General features: G+C 37.8%; 1 protein-coding gene across 1 annotated transcript in view; it reads right to left on the bottom strand.

The window, feature by feature from the left end:
• LOC140361939 (ras/Rap GTPase-activating protein SynGAP-like) overlaps window positions 1-15,359 on the bottom strand; it is a 48,895-nt gene that overhangs the window by 8,603 nt on the left and 24,933 nt on the right. Inside the window, exons 8-15 of the mRNA XM_072447852.1 lie at window positions 14,651-14,986; window positions 13,676-13,820; window positions 10,223-10,367; window positions 9,080-9,316; window positions 8,453-8,654; window positions 7,435-7,625; window positions 5,534-5,738; window positions 2,966-3,541 (exon numbers count right to left, since the gene is read on the bottom strand). Coding sequence (XP_072303953.1) covers window positions 2,966-3,541; window positions 5,534-5,738; window positions 7,435-7,625; window positions 8,453-8,654; window positions 9,080-9,316; window positions 10,223-10,367; window positions 13,676-13,820; window positions 14,651-14,986 — 2,037 coding nt within the window. The remainder of the gene's footprint in view (window positions 1-2,965; window positions 3,542-5,533; window positions 5,739-7,434; window positions 7,626-8,452; window positions 8,655-9,079; window positions 9,317-10,222; window positions 10,368-13,675; window positions 13,821-14,650; window positions 14,987-15,359) is intronic.

The following is a 15,359-nucleotide window of genomic DNA, read 5'->3' as shown; positions in this document are numbered from 1 at the left end:
AAAAAAAAAATGATAATAATTTATTTTATTTATATTGTAGAATCAATAATCTAAGTGCGGCGGATCCGTAAACCAAGTAATAAAATAACTAAGGCCTAACCGTGAATACATTTACAGGGGAATACGTGTAATTGGTCAAACCTATGAATACATATTGTGAGGGTGCCTTCTCGTTCTGCCCCTGAAACCTACAGCAAAGCCACTCTTCAAAGAAAATGAAACACAAAACAGCACATAAAAAGAATCAAATGATAGTTTGAAATAGTCATGATTCAAATAATTATCATAATAATGGATTTTGACTCAAGCAACCTTAGGTGAGCAATATTAATATAAATAATATCCTTTTTTCTTTTTTTATATAATCCTCAAGCATAATCATTAGCTATTTTTTAGCCATTTATTCTGCTAAAATGTGTCTGTAAATGCCTTGGTTATGATTAAGGTATCACTCTTCTTTATTAACCTCCTACCTGTGCCATGCGGTGATTTTTGGTTCTTTTTGTTAGGTTGTTTTGGCTCTTTAATGGTGTCTTTAGTGTGAAAGCTCAAAGACGTTCTGGCAGTCTGAAAGTGACTAAGTTAGTTGTAAACGTTGGTTATATTATTCTTATTGAAAAAGTCCAACACGGTGCTCTCATGTCAACTGTTGAGTCAGTGCGTATTCATAGAAAAGGAAGCCCGTTTTAGTCAATGCAACACCACCACCATCATCTTTATGATCAAAGGCTGTCTAAAAAAACTAAATACCAGACCTAAAAGCTGTCCTGACAGAGCCTGCATTAGGAAGAGGCCTGTGCTGTTTGTTCTATTAGGGCCCACGCAGCGGACAGAAATAACTCGACAAGACAGTATCATTAAACACTGTCATTTACACAGACAAACTGTAGTAAACCACTGCAGATTTTGCCATAGACACAGCACAAATAATACTGACATCAAAAACCCATTACTTAAAGACAAAGTATATCAAACAGATTAATTTAAGTTTATAATGAGCTACTGTATGGCCTTTTCTGTACAAAACTTGAATACTTTATCCGCTGCTAGAACAGTGTGACCCTAAGGGCATTTTGTCATCAAATCAATACAGTTCATGTAGAGTTTGTTCAGTGAAGGGAAACAGTATGTGAGCTCACACTTTCTGTACTACTTTATTGTGGCCTCTGAGTTTGGCCGCTGCACACATACTATGCTATAATGTCAACTATATCAATTTATCGCTCAATAAAAAATAGATGGAACAATACATTTTGGGACTCAATCTTAATTGCATGTACATTTCCTTTGCAATAGTGGTGAGATTTTTTTAACTTCTTGGAATATGATCAGATTTGAGCTGTAGAAATGTCTATTGTACTCATCGTTTCATTCTGATATTTATTTGTTGCTGCTCATGCTTTTTAACAAAATTATAGATTTATAAAAGGGTTTACTGGGATTATCCTGCTGCGTTACCGTTTATTGTGATATTTTCTTTAGCAATATATTGTGCTTCAAAATGTGTTATCGTTACAGAACTACGGTACATGAGATTGAGGCTGCAAAAATATGCTGTTTATACTCTTGACCCCCGTTGCTGCCTACTGTCCTGTCAAAGAAATACTTCTCTTTGTATACTGATTAATCGTAGGCCTATTTAAACAATGATCATACTTGGCTGATAATTATTAATATCTCAAAGCAAATATACTGGGTTGTTGGTGTCAGTCCAAAGCTTAATAAGTGTGTGAGTGTCAAATAGAGCCATAGTGTGAAATTTATGGAAAAAAAACATCAATTTAATTTGAAGGCAGATGCCTCAAGGAGAAAACCAAAGAAGATTGAAAAATTAGAATTACTTCAGCCAATGTTGGAAATCATATTTAGAAAAAAGTTCAATGAATTTGGACAGAATAAATGACTTTCAATCCAAAAGCTTTTTAAAGGATTATTAGTTAAGAGAACTGAAGTTGCAGTTTCACATATTTAAGGGCTGCTGCTTGAATGAAATAATTCCTGAAAAACCAAAGCAGCTAATCAGACATGACTATTGCCGTTCTAAATCAAGAATAAACTTGTTGCATATTCAGCTACACTAAACTGTTCATGTTAGTATGTGTTATAAAGAGTTGATTTGATACGTCATTTACAGAATACAGTCCCAGGAAATGATGGTGTCTGTAGCCAGGGAGAAGGCAGATATTACATAATAGACAGTGGGCTGTGAATAGACAACAATTAACCATTTGTCCACCTGGTGGTGCTCTTTGAAACGTTTAAAAGCCTAAAGCACAGAATTAGCAACCACATTTTCTCAGTGAAGGCTTGGTACGTTACACTTAACCCTAGTTTCCAGTGAGGTATACTGCTACAGAAAAATATCATGATAAACAATACTATTGAAACTACTTTATGCCACTGACACAATAACTCTTAAGCAGATATTTTTAAAAAACATAAAATTTAAAAAAGCATAAAAAGCCAAATGAGACACTAGTTAGTATCTAATGTAATTAATTAATGCAAATAATAAATAATTAGGTCACAAACTATAGTTTAATCTATAATTTATGGCGTTTGAAACTTTGTATTTGCATTATTTTTGGTAAACCCTGTTGTATTAAAGGTGAGGGGGATTCATGGAATGCAGTAAGTCTCGTTTATATTTTAGCAGGTTTTTTAGTCTTCTTTAATTCTCCTTAAAGTCAGTCTCCGCAACCTGAGATAAAAGTAGTAGTATAGTATAGTATAGTATAGTATAGTATAGTATAGTATAGTATAGTATAGTAATTATTGTGACAGGCCTAAGTGCAGTCTATTCCACATTATTATTCACAACAAATTTAAATTATTCAGAAAATGTGTGACTTTCTAAACTATGGCAGAGGCTTCATACTTGCTTGGTAATAAGCAGCCACTATGAGGGGCAGGTGCCTTTATGAAATGAGAACCAGCATGTGTACAATCCTGTGCACTCTCGTACCTGCACCTGTAGTGACAGCTGGTGCCAGCCGTAGTCGTTGCTCTGATTCTGGCGAGTGAAGTCATCGCTGTAGCTGTGTGAGTGCACGATGCTCGGCTGCACCAGACTGTTCTGGGAGCGCAGCGCCGACAGGTCCTCGCTACGGGAGAAGGCGCTGTTGCCAAAAGCAGGAGCGTAGTCGTGGTGACCATTCTCTGCCTCCGGGGCAAGGAGCAAAGGGGGTGGGCCCTGGGACTGGCCGGGCGAATTCTGAGCCGCCAGATGGAACAGAGGGTTTTGGAAAGACAGGGGGAAGTTCATGGCTGCAGCGGCCTGCTGCTGCTGCTGGGACAGAGACTCGGTGGGACCTCCTATGTGTCCCATCTGGCTCATCCGTAGTGCGGAGGCGGCCGAGTTCCCCCCCAAGTGACCTCCCATTCTAGGGGGGGTTCCCAGGTTCCCGAAGCTGTGGCCCAGGCCGGCGATAGAGGCTTGAGAGGAGGTGAGCATGTCCCCCACAGAGTTTAGGTTTGAGATGCTGTTCATGCGGGAATCCTGCAGGTCCATCATCGACACGCTCTTGTTCACACTGTGCACCTGAACAACACAGACAAGAAAATGCATCACTGTCATTCAATTATGGTTTGTATAGATATAGGACAAGAGGCTTGTTTGGTGGCTCCAAGGATTATGTATCGTGAAAGGAAATGTACTTTTTTGTACAATCGATGTGACTAGGTACTAAATATGCTTGGTTTAGAACTGTGAAAACAAAGCTGCACATGTAAATGACTTGTCTCTTCAAAAAACTCTTGATTAAAATGTTGGTCTCAAAAGACAAGTGCAAACAGCATGAGTAAACAGGATTCAGTGCTTCAATTGTTTCTCTTTTACAATAGGCCAAGATGCAGACTGTATTCACACTTAAATGTTTCTTGGTGGTTTGGAAAGTGCTGACTCTGACTCACAACAACATCTTATTTCTCGATTTGTCAAGGTGCTTTCAAATGTACTATATTCTCCAGACAGCTATAGAAGGCACTTTGTGTCTCAAAACTGGGCTTGTCTGGATTTAAAACACAAAGGCAAAAGCCAAGGCCACATATTTATTTTCCAAAGTTTATCTGTTAAAAAAAGAAAAAGAAGGTACATTTGTTTGTTCCAAATTATTGTGTTTAAACGTCAGAAATGTATTTTTTATTTGTTTTTCAGTGAAACTCATGGATGGTATTGTGTCTCAGGGCTCTTTGGGCCAGTGAAATCAATCTCAGACATCTGTGCCAATTAGTTGCCAGGTAAGTCCAATTCAAGGACAAAGGACGTTCCACATCATTAAGCAAACCACCAATTTCAAGCAATATGGGAACGAAAAAGGATCTCTCCAAAAAGAGTGAAATAGTTGAATGCCTTGGACAAGGTATGAAAACCTTGGATATTTCACAAAAACTTAAGCGTGGTCATTGTTCTATTAAGAGATTTGTAGCTGATTCAGAGCACACACAGATTTGTGCAGATAAAGGCTCAATGAGGAAGGTTTCTGCCGCACAAATACATTGGATTAAGAGCGCAGCTGCTAAAATGCCATTACAAAGCAGCAAGCAGGTATTTGAAGCTGCAGGTGCAGGATCCTCCAGAGGCTTGCAGTTATGCATAAACCTTCTATTCGGCCCTTAACTAATGCTCACAGGCAGAAACAGCTCCAGTGGGCCCTGAAATACATGAAGACTCATTTTCAAACAGTTTAGTTCACTGATGAGTGCCGTGCAGATGGATGGTTGGTGGACATCCCAACAAGGCTGCAGCAAGGAGGCGGAGTCATGTTTTGGGCTGGAATCATGGGGAGAGAGCTAGTCGGCCCCTTTAGGGTCCCTGAAGGTGTGAACATGACCTCTGTAAAGTGTGTGGAGTTTCTGACTGACCACTTTCTCCCATGGTACAAAAAGAAGACCTGTCTGTAACGAAATCATCTTCATGCATGACAATGTATCATCTCATATTGCAAGGAGTGGCCCCTATATTCCCCTGACCTCAACCTTATTGAGGACCTTTGGAGCATCCTCAAGTGGATGAAGGGCAGTTCACATCCAAACAGCAGCTCTGAGGCTATTCTGACATCCTGCAAAGAGATTCGAGCAGAAAGTCCACAAACTCACAAGTTCAATAAATGCAAGAGTTGTGAAGCTCCAATTAAATAAGGGCTCCTATGTTAAAATGACTTAAAAGTAACTTGACCTGTTCAGATGTTTTGATTGAAATAGCCTTTGATTTAAGTAATGCTGCTAATGCTTCCAATTTTTTTTTAAATGACCATTTTCAGTTCTTAACAACAATAACATGGTTTGAAACTCTGTTGTGCTTCATAAGTTGGAACAGTGCATTTTATGTTTTTAATTTTGGGAAGTTTGTTCAATAACATTTGGATTGTACTCTAAAGGTTGATGAAACTTATTATGACTGTCATTAATATAATTTGCATAACAATTTGGAACGCAGTGTATTTGTATGTGATTATGTAACAAATATGACGAGGTCGGATACTGCCATAAATTGTGCCGGTTAAAAGCCCATAAGCACTGTATTCCTTGATACCTTAGGGTCTGGTTCAGTAATGTCTGAGCTGCTGGTGCAGTAGGCCGGACTGGAGCGGGCGAGAGGGGGGCGGGTGACGTAGAATACCTCACGAGACGAGCGCAAGTCCCGTTCAGCGTGGCGCCTCATGTTCAGGTTATTGGACAGGGATTCCACCGCCGACACTCCACCCGTCGGAGAAGGTAAACGAGAGATGTCTATTGAACTGTGGAGGAGAGAAAAAACCTGTTGAATGCATCCACACTTTCCAATTGATTTTTAATGACAGGCAAAATGGCTAATGATCGCACTTTAACTTAAAGGTGCACCATACAACCTTTCTGGTGGAGGGCCCGTCACCTACAGTGGAACATTCCAGCAATAACACATCCAAGAAGACAAGCAGGAATCAGACCACCCACCACAAAAGTGCACCTTTAATTGTATGTACATTTTGGCTTGAATAAGGTATAATGCCAAAGAATAAAAGAAGCAGCAAACTGTTTTACTTGAAAAAATTTACACAATATCAATTTATGTTTGTATCTGACATTTAAATTGTATCCAGCTATTTATTTTATCACATTCTTTATGGTTATTTTCAAGCAGGATCAAACCATGGTGTGTTATTCAGCTGTTATGTAATAAAACATCTGAAAATAAGCCAGATGAAAGATGTGATGCCATCCTGTCAATCGCTGTTCGCTGATGTTTGCGGCTGCCCAGACAGGTGTAATTATAAATGCTTCTTACTGTCTTTCCTTGTTTTAACTAACAGTAAATTCAATGTACTTTCTTTCTTAACACTTTAAATGCTGTGGTTGTCTCTTCAGAAGATTCAGGTGGGATTTTTATTAAATGACATAGTAAAGCAAAAATAATTCTGTGTGGTTGCAACTATCTCTTGACAATAACAGAACGAACACACACACGAGTGAATTGACACAGAGGAAAAGAGGGTGGAACAGATGGTGCTGGCAATTCCTAATAGAAGACGATTAGAGAACTTAAGAGACTGCTTTTCTATTTGTGCAAACTAAATTAAGCACGTACATCTATTTTTACACAGATCAACCATAACATTATGACCAACACCACAATATTAGTGGTATTATAATGTTGGATATCATAACCAAGTGTCTAATATACAGTAGAAATGAAATAAGTTAATACATTAATCTCAACAAATCGATTACTTAAATAAATATTAATATGTTTAGTAATCAAATAATCATTGTCTGGTTTATACATGGACTCCAAAACATGTGCTGTGAGACAGAGCTAGTATTACATCAAAAAGACACAGGAAATGCTTATATTTAGTGCTTTTGTCTGTCACAAAATCTGGGTCAAATTGAATAAAAATCTAATCTTTTACGATCAAAACAACAAACGATTAATCCATTAGCAAAATAATCGTAAGTGGCAGCCCTAATTTACATCACCTGTCACCACTAGGGTTGTCAAAATAATGTAACAAACAAATCACAGTCTTGATCTATATCAGGACTAGTGTTAAACCACATGATATTATAGTAAGTATAATTGTTTCAAAATTGGAATTAAGTATCGATCCTTTTTTTTAATATCAAAAATCAAGTTGGACATTTTTGTACGACAGTTGTCACCACTTTACCACTTTTCCATTAACCACTTTTCATACTGACCCCTGTAGACTGGGAATACTTCATAAAGAGGAGCCGTCATGTGCTGATCCAGTTATAATTACAATTGGGGCTTTGTTAACTACCTAAAGCTGTTGCTCTTTCATCAGTTTGTAAATTTAACACACAAACTTCAGACACTTCAGATGATAACTTATGCTACACATCCTAACAACCTACTATAGATAATAAGATCTATGTATGATGTGATTTATTCTGTCAGCAGCAGTGTTTTCTGTTATGTTTGGTGGAACATACCTGTTTAGATCTCTCATCATAAGGCTTTGGAAGTCGGACGACATGATGCGGTTGAAAGATGGTCTGGAGAAGAGGCGGTCCTTAGGCCTCTCTGGCTGGTGGTTGGTCGGCATGTGGAGCTGCGGGTTCCTCAGAGCAACGCTAATGTCGTTCAACAGCCGAGGTAAGGGCCCAAGTTTAAGAATAGCGTCCTACAAGAACAAGGAAATCAGGTTCCATTTGGCCGTCTGGCTATAAAAATTGCTTCATCCAGACAAAGGAAAACTTCAAGCTGCCGACCTACTTATGGTCAAACTTTTGTAAATGAGCATCAGGGAACAAAAGAGACTGGGGCAAGATAATTACATTTAATAAGCTTCACGTGAAAAAAATATAGTCTTTTACTGCTACAAAAAGCAACTTCAGGTTTGATTCAGTCTCAGTGGACACATGCAAGTTATTAAGTATAAAAAATGAAGTTGTTTTTAATCTCACAACATTTAAATATGTTTGACCAAACACAAAAACCGTGTCGTCAAGTAATATCTCAATATTTCTTGGATTATCCTGACGTCTGTCAAACAATATTATGTCAATCCAACAGAAATGTCCTATAACATGTCTTCAAATGTATTAGTTGAAGTTTAATTATCAGACACATGTGAAATACGTATCTGTAATATTAATCACAAAAGTGCAGAAATATCACCTCATACCTCTATTTGAAAGTTTACAACATAACATCATAACCTCAATATTCAAACTTTACATATCTTCAATCAATCACATATCGGATTTGAGCCCATCTTAGTATTGATGTGGACTAGGTTTGGTCCTGTTCTTGTCCTTATTTTTGCAAATACATTTGCAAATGTAAACGCATGCATAAAATGAAATGCCAAAAGGCCAGAATTGGTTCACTTAGGTTACTGAGGTCATGAGGTCATCAGTGTAACATGCAAATGCTTATTAGTGTTCAATGGAAAGAAATAAAGCTGTTTAATATTTGTTTGATTGAATAATGTCATTGGGCTCGTACCTTGCTTAGTTGACCCATGACCTCCCAGAGTAAACTGTGGAGCATGGACAGCTCCCGTCCCAGGTCGATGTAGCCTTCGAAGCCCCCCGCGTTCCCCCCGGTGTCCATGTTTGAGATCTCGTACAGAAACTGCTGCATAGAGTTCCACTCCATCTCCAGGAACTCATTCATAAAATACATGTACTCCTCTTTGGGACCAAACCTGAGCAAATACGATGAAGGAAATGTTAGATGGACACAAATGAACTGTTCATGTCAAATAATGATATTATGGTTCAATGATTGGCAGATTTAATATCACTTATACAACAACCCACCATTTAGATATAGTCACACAATGTAATTTACTAAATGCTATGACATTTGGTTTGTAATTGAATGGCAATAATAATAGACTTGTAGTGCAGAGTCAAGATACAGATACATTTGGATTTAACTGAAAGTACATTGCAGTGTTTTAAAAGGTTATTACAAGATATGCAAATTAGGTCGCTCAAGTTTACTTTTCCCTTAAAGTTGTGTCATGTTGTGTAAATACATCAAGTCAGAGTGAAAATTTTATATGACAGCATCTACTGCTCTAAGTCTATAAATACCCTGATGATGCTGGGGATGTTTCTGACTCACTTGCTAAAGCTGGCCAGGTTCTGTATGACTTTGGCGATGAGCGTGAGTGTGCGGGACGTGCGCTCGGCGGGGTATTCTTGCATCAGATTGAAAAGCGAGGGTGACATGATGGCGGGACACATGAAGCGGAGGAACAGGGAGGAACTGATGAGGCTGTCAGCAAGATCCTCCCGGCCACGCTCTGCACATCTGGCTCGCCACGACGCAAACACTTCTTTCAACTCCCGCGGAAAAATGCTGAAATACAAGCACAGCTTTATCAGACAGACCACAGTGAGATGAAATCACACGGCTTATCTACTGCAGTGGTTCTCAAGAATTAATACCAAGTAATAATTCTGCAGGGAAATAATGTGGAAAGTAACATCTTTAATTGTACTTTTCTTTGAATCAAACTGGACAGGGATTACAATAAGAGGACTATCTCAGGGTGATCAATACAACTCAGGTCTTTGCAGATTCCAAATTGGGACTAAACTGGACCAAATATAACCACAACAAAGTCAGGGCTAAACCAAGTCTGATCCCGGACTACAACTCGACTGAACATACCAAAATTAAAGCTCAACTACTGCATAACCAGGACAAAACAAAGGGAGGGGCACTAAACCAGGATAAAAAGCATCCGTTCATATTTGGTGTGAGCTCTGTTTCATCCTGATGTAGACTTAGTTTGGTCTTTTTCCTGGTCTGGTCCAGGTTTAATTCCGGGTTTAGTCCTAGTTTGATCCTTATGGCCAATAACATTTAGTACAGATGGGGGTAAGCTAAAATAAATATAGTCAAAAAGAAGATTTTTAATGTAATATGGTGAGAGTGCCGTTACTAGTCACTATAAATGATCGGGTTAAATATTTTTTTTATAATAATATCTCAAAAATAGCATGGTATCAACAGAAAAAACTGAGATCTGTTCAATTTGCAGGGACACCCATAACAAACAGCCTAATTCCTCCACTTAAGGTCAGAGGACACCACCAGCGTGTGGAAAAGCACTGGACCGTGCACTCCTCAGGATAAAGACTCACTCATCCTTCTGCTCTTGCTGGATATTATGTTGGCTTCTATACATCTGTGTAGCGGTAATTAGAAAACGCTCTTGAAGGCTGTTTGTGTACAACGGGCTCGGGGGAATAGACTCACCAGAGCGAGTTGAGGATTTTGCAGAGGAGCAGCTCACAGCACATGCGCAGGTTTGCCTGGTGGTCGGCCAGGACGGACGGAGGGACACGCATCGGGTCCACCTCACAGTTCTCCTCTGACTCGTATAAGGCGCGAATGAAGTCACCTGCAACACAGACAAACACATTTACTGATATGAATGTTTTGCACTGTATGTTGTACCTACAGTTTGTTCCTATTGTTCTTTATGTTTGTTCTGCTGTTGTTTGGTTTTACAAAATGTTAGTGATGAATTCAGGAGCTAAATGCACACATTTTCTTTTATTTTAACACTTTATAACACCTGTCACTATAACAACTCATGTTAACAACACTTTCATTTGCACTGTTGTTCTGATCTTGCTGTATATATTTTGTATTCAAGCTCATTTTCTGCCTCCCCCTATCATATTTTTAATTTTTAGTATAATTATTTTTTTATGTTGCACCTTATACCACCAAAGTCAAAATAAAATTGTAATACAACTTTTGGCAACTTCTGATTCTGATTATAAATGCATTAACTTGTTTGTAATGTATGTGGATTATAAAGTGGATTGAATGCATTCAGTATGTAACCTCGTACAAATGTTGTAATCTCCTTTAAAATGAGCCATTACTGGTCTACAACAACTGATGAAATAGGGGCAAATATATGCATTTCTAAAAGAGGGGAAGATTATTGCCCTAGGCCCAAACAAGTTATGAATCCAAACAAATAAAGATCAAATAAAGTCTAAATTCTAGTCTAAAAAATGTGAGCCCATTTTTTTTATTTTTCAGTCCGGCATACTCTGCATACCTATACCAAAGTTACATGCTATACATACCATTAACTCTCATTACATTCTGTGTTGTGTCTGTGGTGGTATCTGCAAGTTGAATAGATTTTGAGACATTTCAGCTACAACTGGGTTAAGAACTGGTATCTAGGACTGGTTAATGACAGTAAATGTTTACTGGTAAAGCTATAAAAATAGATTAGAAAAGTCAACAAAAACAAAGTCCCTTGTGCAGAACGTGAACATCTGACAAATACAGGATTGTAATTATTTTTTATGAAGTAAAAATAACTATATAATAATAATAATTGATCATAGAAACCAAACCACCACACTACATCTGTGTTCTGGAGCAGGACTGCATCCATTTCTGTGCATTTGTGTTGTTCATGTTTCTCGCATGCCAATAAACACTTTGCATCGTAGCTGGGGTTGTTGTCCTTGCCAGAGAAACGCTTGACATTGTAATTTACTTACAACTTACAAAGCTCTGTGTTAGGTCCTTATATAATCAATAATGCTGTGGAACCTGGAGAATAACTGTTAAATTGCAGTTTGCTTTTACTAATAGACCTTTCGATGGCCAATTTGGATGTGGTAAGCCAATTTACGGATTAGTCCCCATGTGTCAATGCAGACCAAACAAATCTATACAAATTGCAAAATGATCTATCATTTTTCACACATAAAATTAAAATAAGATATTTTTCATTTAACAAAATACTAAAAAATAATACAATACACAATGTTTTGTTGTGTTAAAAAAATCAATTAAAAATACAGCGTGGAAGTCCCTCTCTCCCAGTCCTATTTGTGCGTAATAGGATAAAGCTTGAAAACAACTGGCTCATCATTCTTTGTGTGTGAGAAAATCCTTAAATCAGCTTAGATTACTTTGCATGAGTTTCATATCTCCTCAACACAGCCCAACACTAATACTCGCTGTCTACCGCTTTGTTACGAAAGAAAATATAACTTCAAAACATCGTTCCTGTCATTCATTCTGACATTAAAACGGTTTCTCTGTATTTATTTTTCTTACAAATTGTGAACAATGCTAATATCACTAACTAAAATATTGAGCACAGACCAAACTGAATTCAAGTCAAAACTCATAAAACACATTCAGTGGCAATAAACAAACATAAACATACTAATGCACTTGCCTACTCTGAGGTTTAAACTGTATGCAGCTAAAGCCCTGAATAATGTACCAGACACTAACATACTAACTTCTCAAAGCACATTTAAAAACAGAGACAAGGCTAAATGCTCAATAACAATTTTGATGCAACAAAAAACTTGATCAGACCTTCAAAAACTATTCAGGAAAGGTCCGGTGTTGCATCGATATTAGTTTGAATGAGTGTGTATTTTTAAGTTTTAGTATTGATTAGCAGCTTGATTGGCATATATAATGACACATATCATCTTTTAAAATGACTTGCAAAAGGCTATTTTGTTGCCCTATTAACTTGTATCTATTTCCATTTCAGAACAGAAGGTTAAGAGTGTGTTAAAAGCTCCAGACACATATTGAAGGTTTCATGAAGCACGTGGGAACAGCCCTTTAAACTGTTTATGAGTAATCTCATTTGTCCAGGACTAATCCATGGTTGAAAAAGTTTTCAAATCAAGGTTTCGACAACCATCTGGAGGTCATTTTCAATAACACTGCCCTAAGGGAGGAGTTACAGCCTGAAACGGATCTGTCTTTGTTACTTGATGAGCCAATTGGTTACGTTTGAATATTTATGTGAGTCACTGGATCCTCCTGAAGTAATGTAACCAGTATTGGTTGGTTACATTAACTAAATCCTCTAAACAAAGATAAATAAATGCAAACAAACATAAAACAGTTTTTAATACTCTGTTCTGTTTTTACACTATAATATAAGGTAACTTAAACCTATTATGCAAAATCGACTCAATATTATTATTGTAATTAAAACACTCAAAGTTGGGTTTATAGTGATTCATGAATATTTGAGTTATCTTTATTCTCCTGTGGACAAGATGCCATTGCTCTGCCAGTCCAGGTCTGCACCGCTCCCCGTGTCCCTGAAATGTACTTAAACTGTGACACAGGTGGAATATGGCAGCGTTGCCTAACCATTTAACACTAATGAGTGTGAACTGTATGTCTCCAAAGACAACGCAACACATTTTTGGTATTGACAATTAGCATTAGCATTGCTATAACACTTAAAACAATGCATCAAGTGTCAACCATTGTAGTCAATGTAGCCAGTGCAAATCAGCACAGCGGTTTTTAACACTGACATAAACTGATTTATTTTTTTAACCTGTGGTTTTAGATCAATATTGCAATTACAATAGGTCTTCTATGGGTCTTCTAGGAAAGTATTCTCAGTATTCACGTAACAGAATACATTACAAAATAGATTTGAATGCTCGTAGTCAGTATTCTGCAACTAAATACACTTTTAATCCAACCTCCCTCTACATTTGAGTCACGACTACAACAATCTGTCAAAAGTGTCTTCCCAGTCTGTCCCCTATTTCTCATCATACTGTCAACTCCAATAAAGCCTACAAGCCATAAGATTAAGAATGTTTGAATAGTGTACATGGTTTGAGCTGCTTGGAAATAGTAAAACACCACAACCATGCGATCTGAAGAGTCTTTTACCTATAGCTTCCTTGAGGTATCTATGACCTATCAGTTTGAGGTACTCTTCCACAGCCTTCGTTGCAAGCGTGTTTTCTCTGAAGATCATGTGCTCCCGGTCCATGAATCGATCGACTTCGCACATTGCCATGTCAGAAAGGAACTCCTGAGAAATAAGAAGAAACCGTTATAATAAGCACGACACACTTCACTGATCCAGCCCAAGATGTTCACATGGTTATTAAAGAAAACGTTCACAGGCTGAGAAATAATATAGATAACCTCGGTCCAAATCATAAAAAAGGGGTTGGCACAAATTTATTGCCATGAATTCAGTCAATATGATCTAAACAGGCTATAAATTATATGTAAACAGGTAAAAGCAGGAAAAAGGCTTAAATGAATGAATGAATGTATAGGTAGCCACACTTTGGGTCCAGGGATTATAAGTATGAATCATCAAAAAGTATGTATTATATCTAAAACACATTTACTTAAAAGTAGCACAAACCAAAATTTCAAAATCTACTTTAAGAGTTAAATATGACCAATTTTGAGAGCTGTTTAAGCCTTAAATGTAATGATTTCAAAAAAGAATTGTACTGATTCTTGGTCAACTAAAGCAAATCCAATACATTCCTTAACTTTTGTGTGTGAATTGTTAGTACCAGTATATATATATTCGTGTTTGCTCAAAACTCAAAATTAACTCAAAACTTTAAAGGAAAAATGTCACAATGAACATGAAAAAAACAACCAAATTCAAATCATATGAAAAGTACTTTCTACTTTTCAGTCCAGTTCAAAGACGTGTGCAATAGAAAATACAGATACCTGCTCTTAAATGTAATTAAGTAAAAGTAAAAATAACTTTAATACAATACTTATGTACTTACTTTCCACAACTAAAACACATATATCTGTGTTGGACTTGAACCAAGGATTGCTCAGTACCCTGTCCACATTTTGAGAACCCTTAAATGACACAACATTTACCTTTGTTTTGCCCGTGCTTTGGAGGATGTGCACCAGGGCAAACGCCACCTCCTCTTTGCTCTTCACACTCAGCAGTGGCTCCAGGACGGCGCACAGTGTCCGGTAGTTATTAGTGATGTACTCGGCGAACTCCTTGTACAGCTCCATGGGCAGGATGTTCATGGTCTGGTAACGGGACTTGATGCGGAGCGAGGCGTTGATGACTTTGCCGCTTCCGACTCCGCCGCCTTTTGCCAAAACGCTGGACTGGATCACCGGGTACCACTGCTCCACGAACTGACGACCCGTGATGCTGGAGATGGGGATGCTAACCAGGCCAATGTATGTGCTTTTCTCCTGGGCAATTAAACGAGTAAATATAGCATTAGATGATTTGATTGGACAGAAATCTATAGTTTGAATGTGCGTGAACTCACGGTAGATATCAGACTTAAAATTACACATTTTTCAATACAGAATTGGAAAATAAAAATAAAAACAACTTGTAAACCTTGCTGACTGTATAAAAAGGTAGATGATAGGGCTGTAGTCAACAAAATAAATTCTTGGTCAACAAAAGCCCAATGCATTGACTAAAATGGGGCGTGGCATGGCACTGGCAAAAGTATCTTCAACATCTGGCCCAAACTGCACTCACAAGAGTTCAACCAAATCAATCAGAGTGAACAGCTTCTCTATGTGTAAAAAGGCACATCCAACTCACAATTTT

The sequence above is a fragment of the Eucyclogobius newberryi genome, unplaced genomic scaffold (genome assembly GCF_026437365.1).
Source record: "Eucyclogobius newberryi isolate DKJ021-1_F unplaced genomic scaffold, fEucNew1.0.hap1 SCAF_16, whole genome shotgun sequence".
In the NCBI taxonomy this organism is placed as follows: Eukaryota; Metazoa; Chordata; class Actinopteri; order Gobiiformes; family Gobiidae; genus Eucyclogobius; species Eucyclogobius newberryi.
Note: the sequence above shows the minus strand (reverse complement) of the source record. Positions and strands in the feature narration are given on the sequence as shown.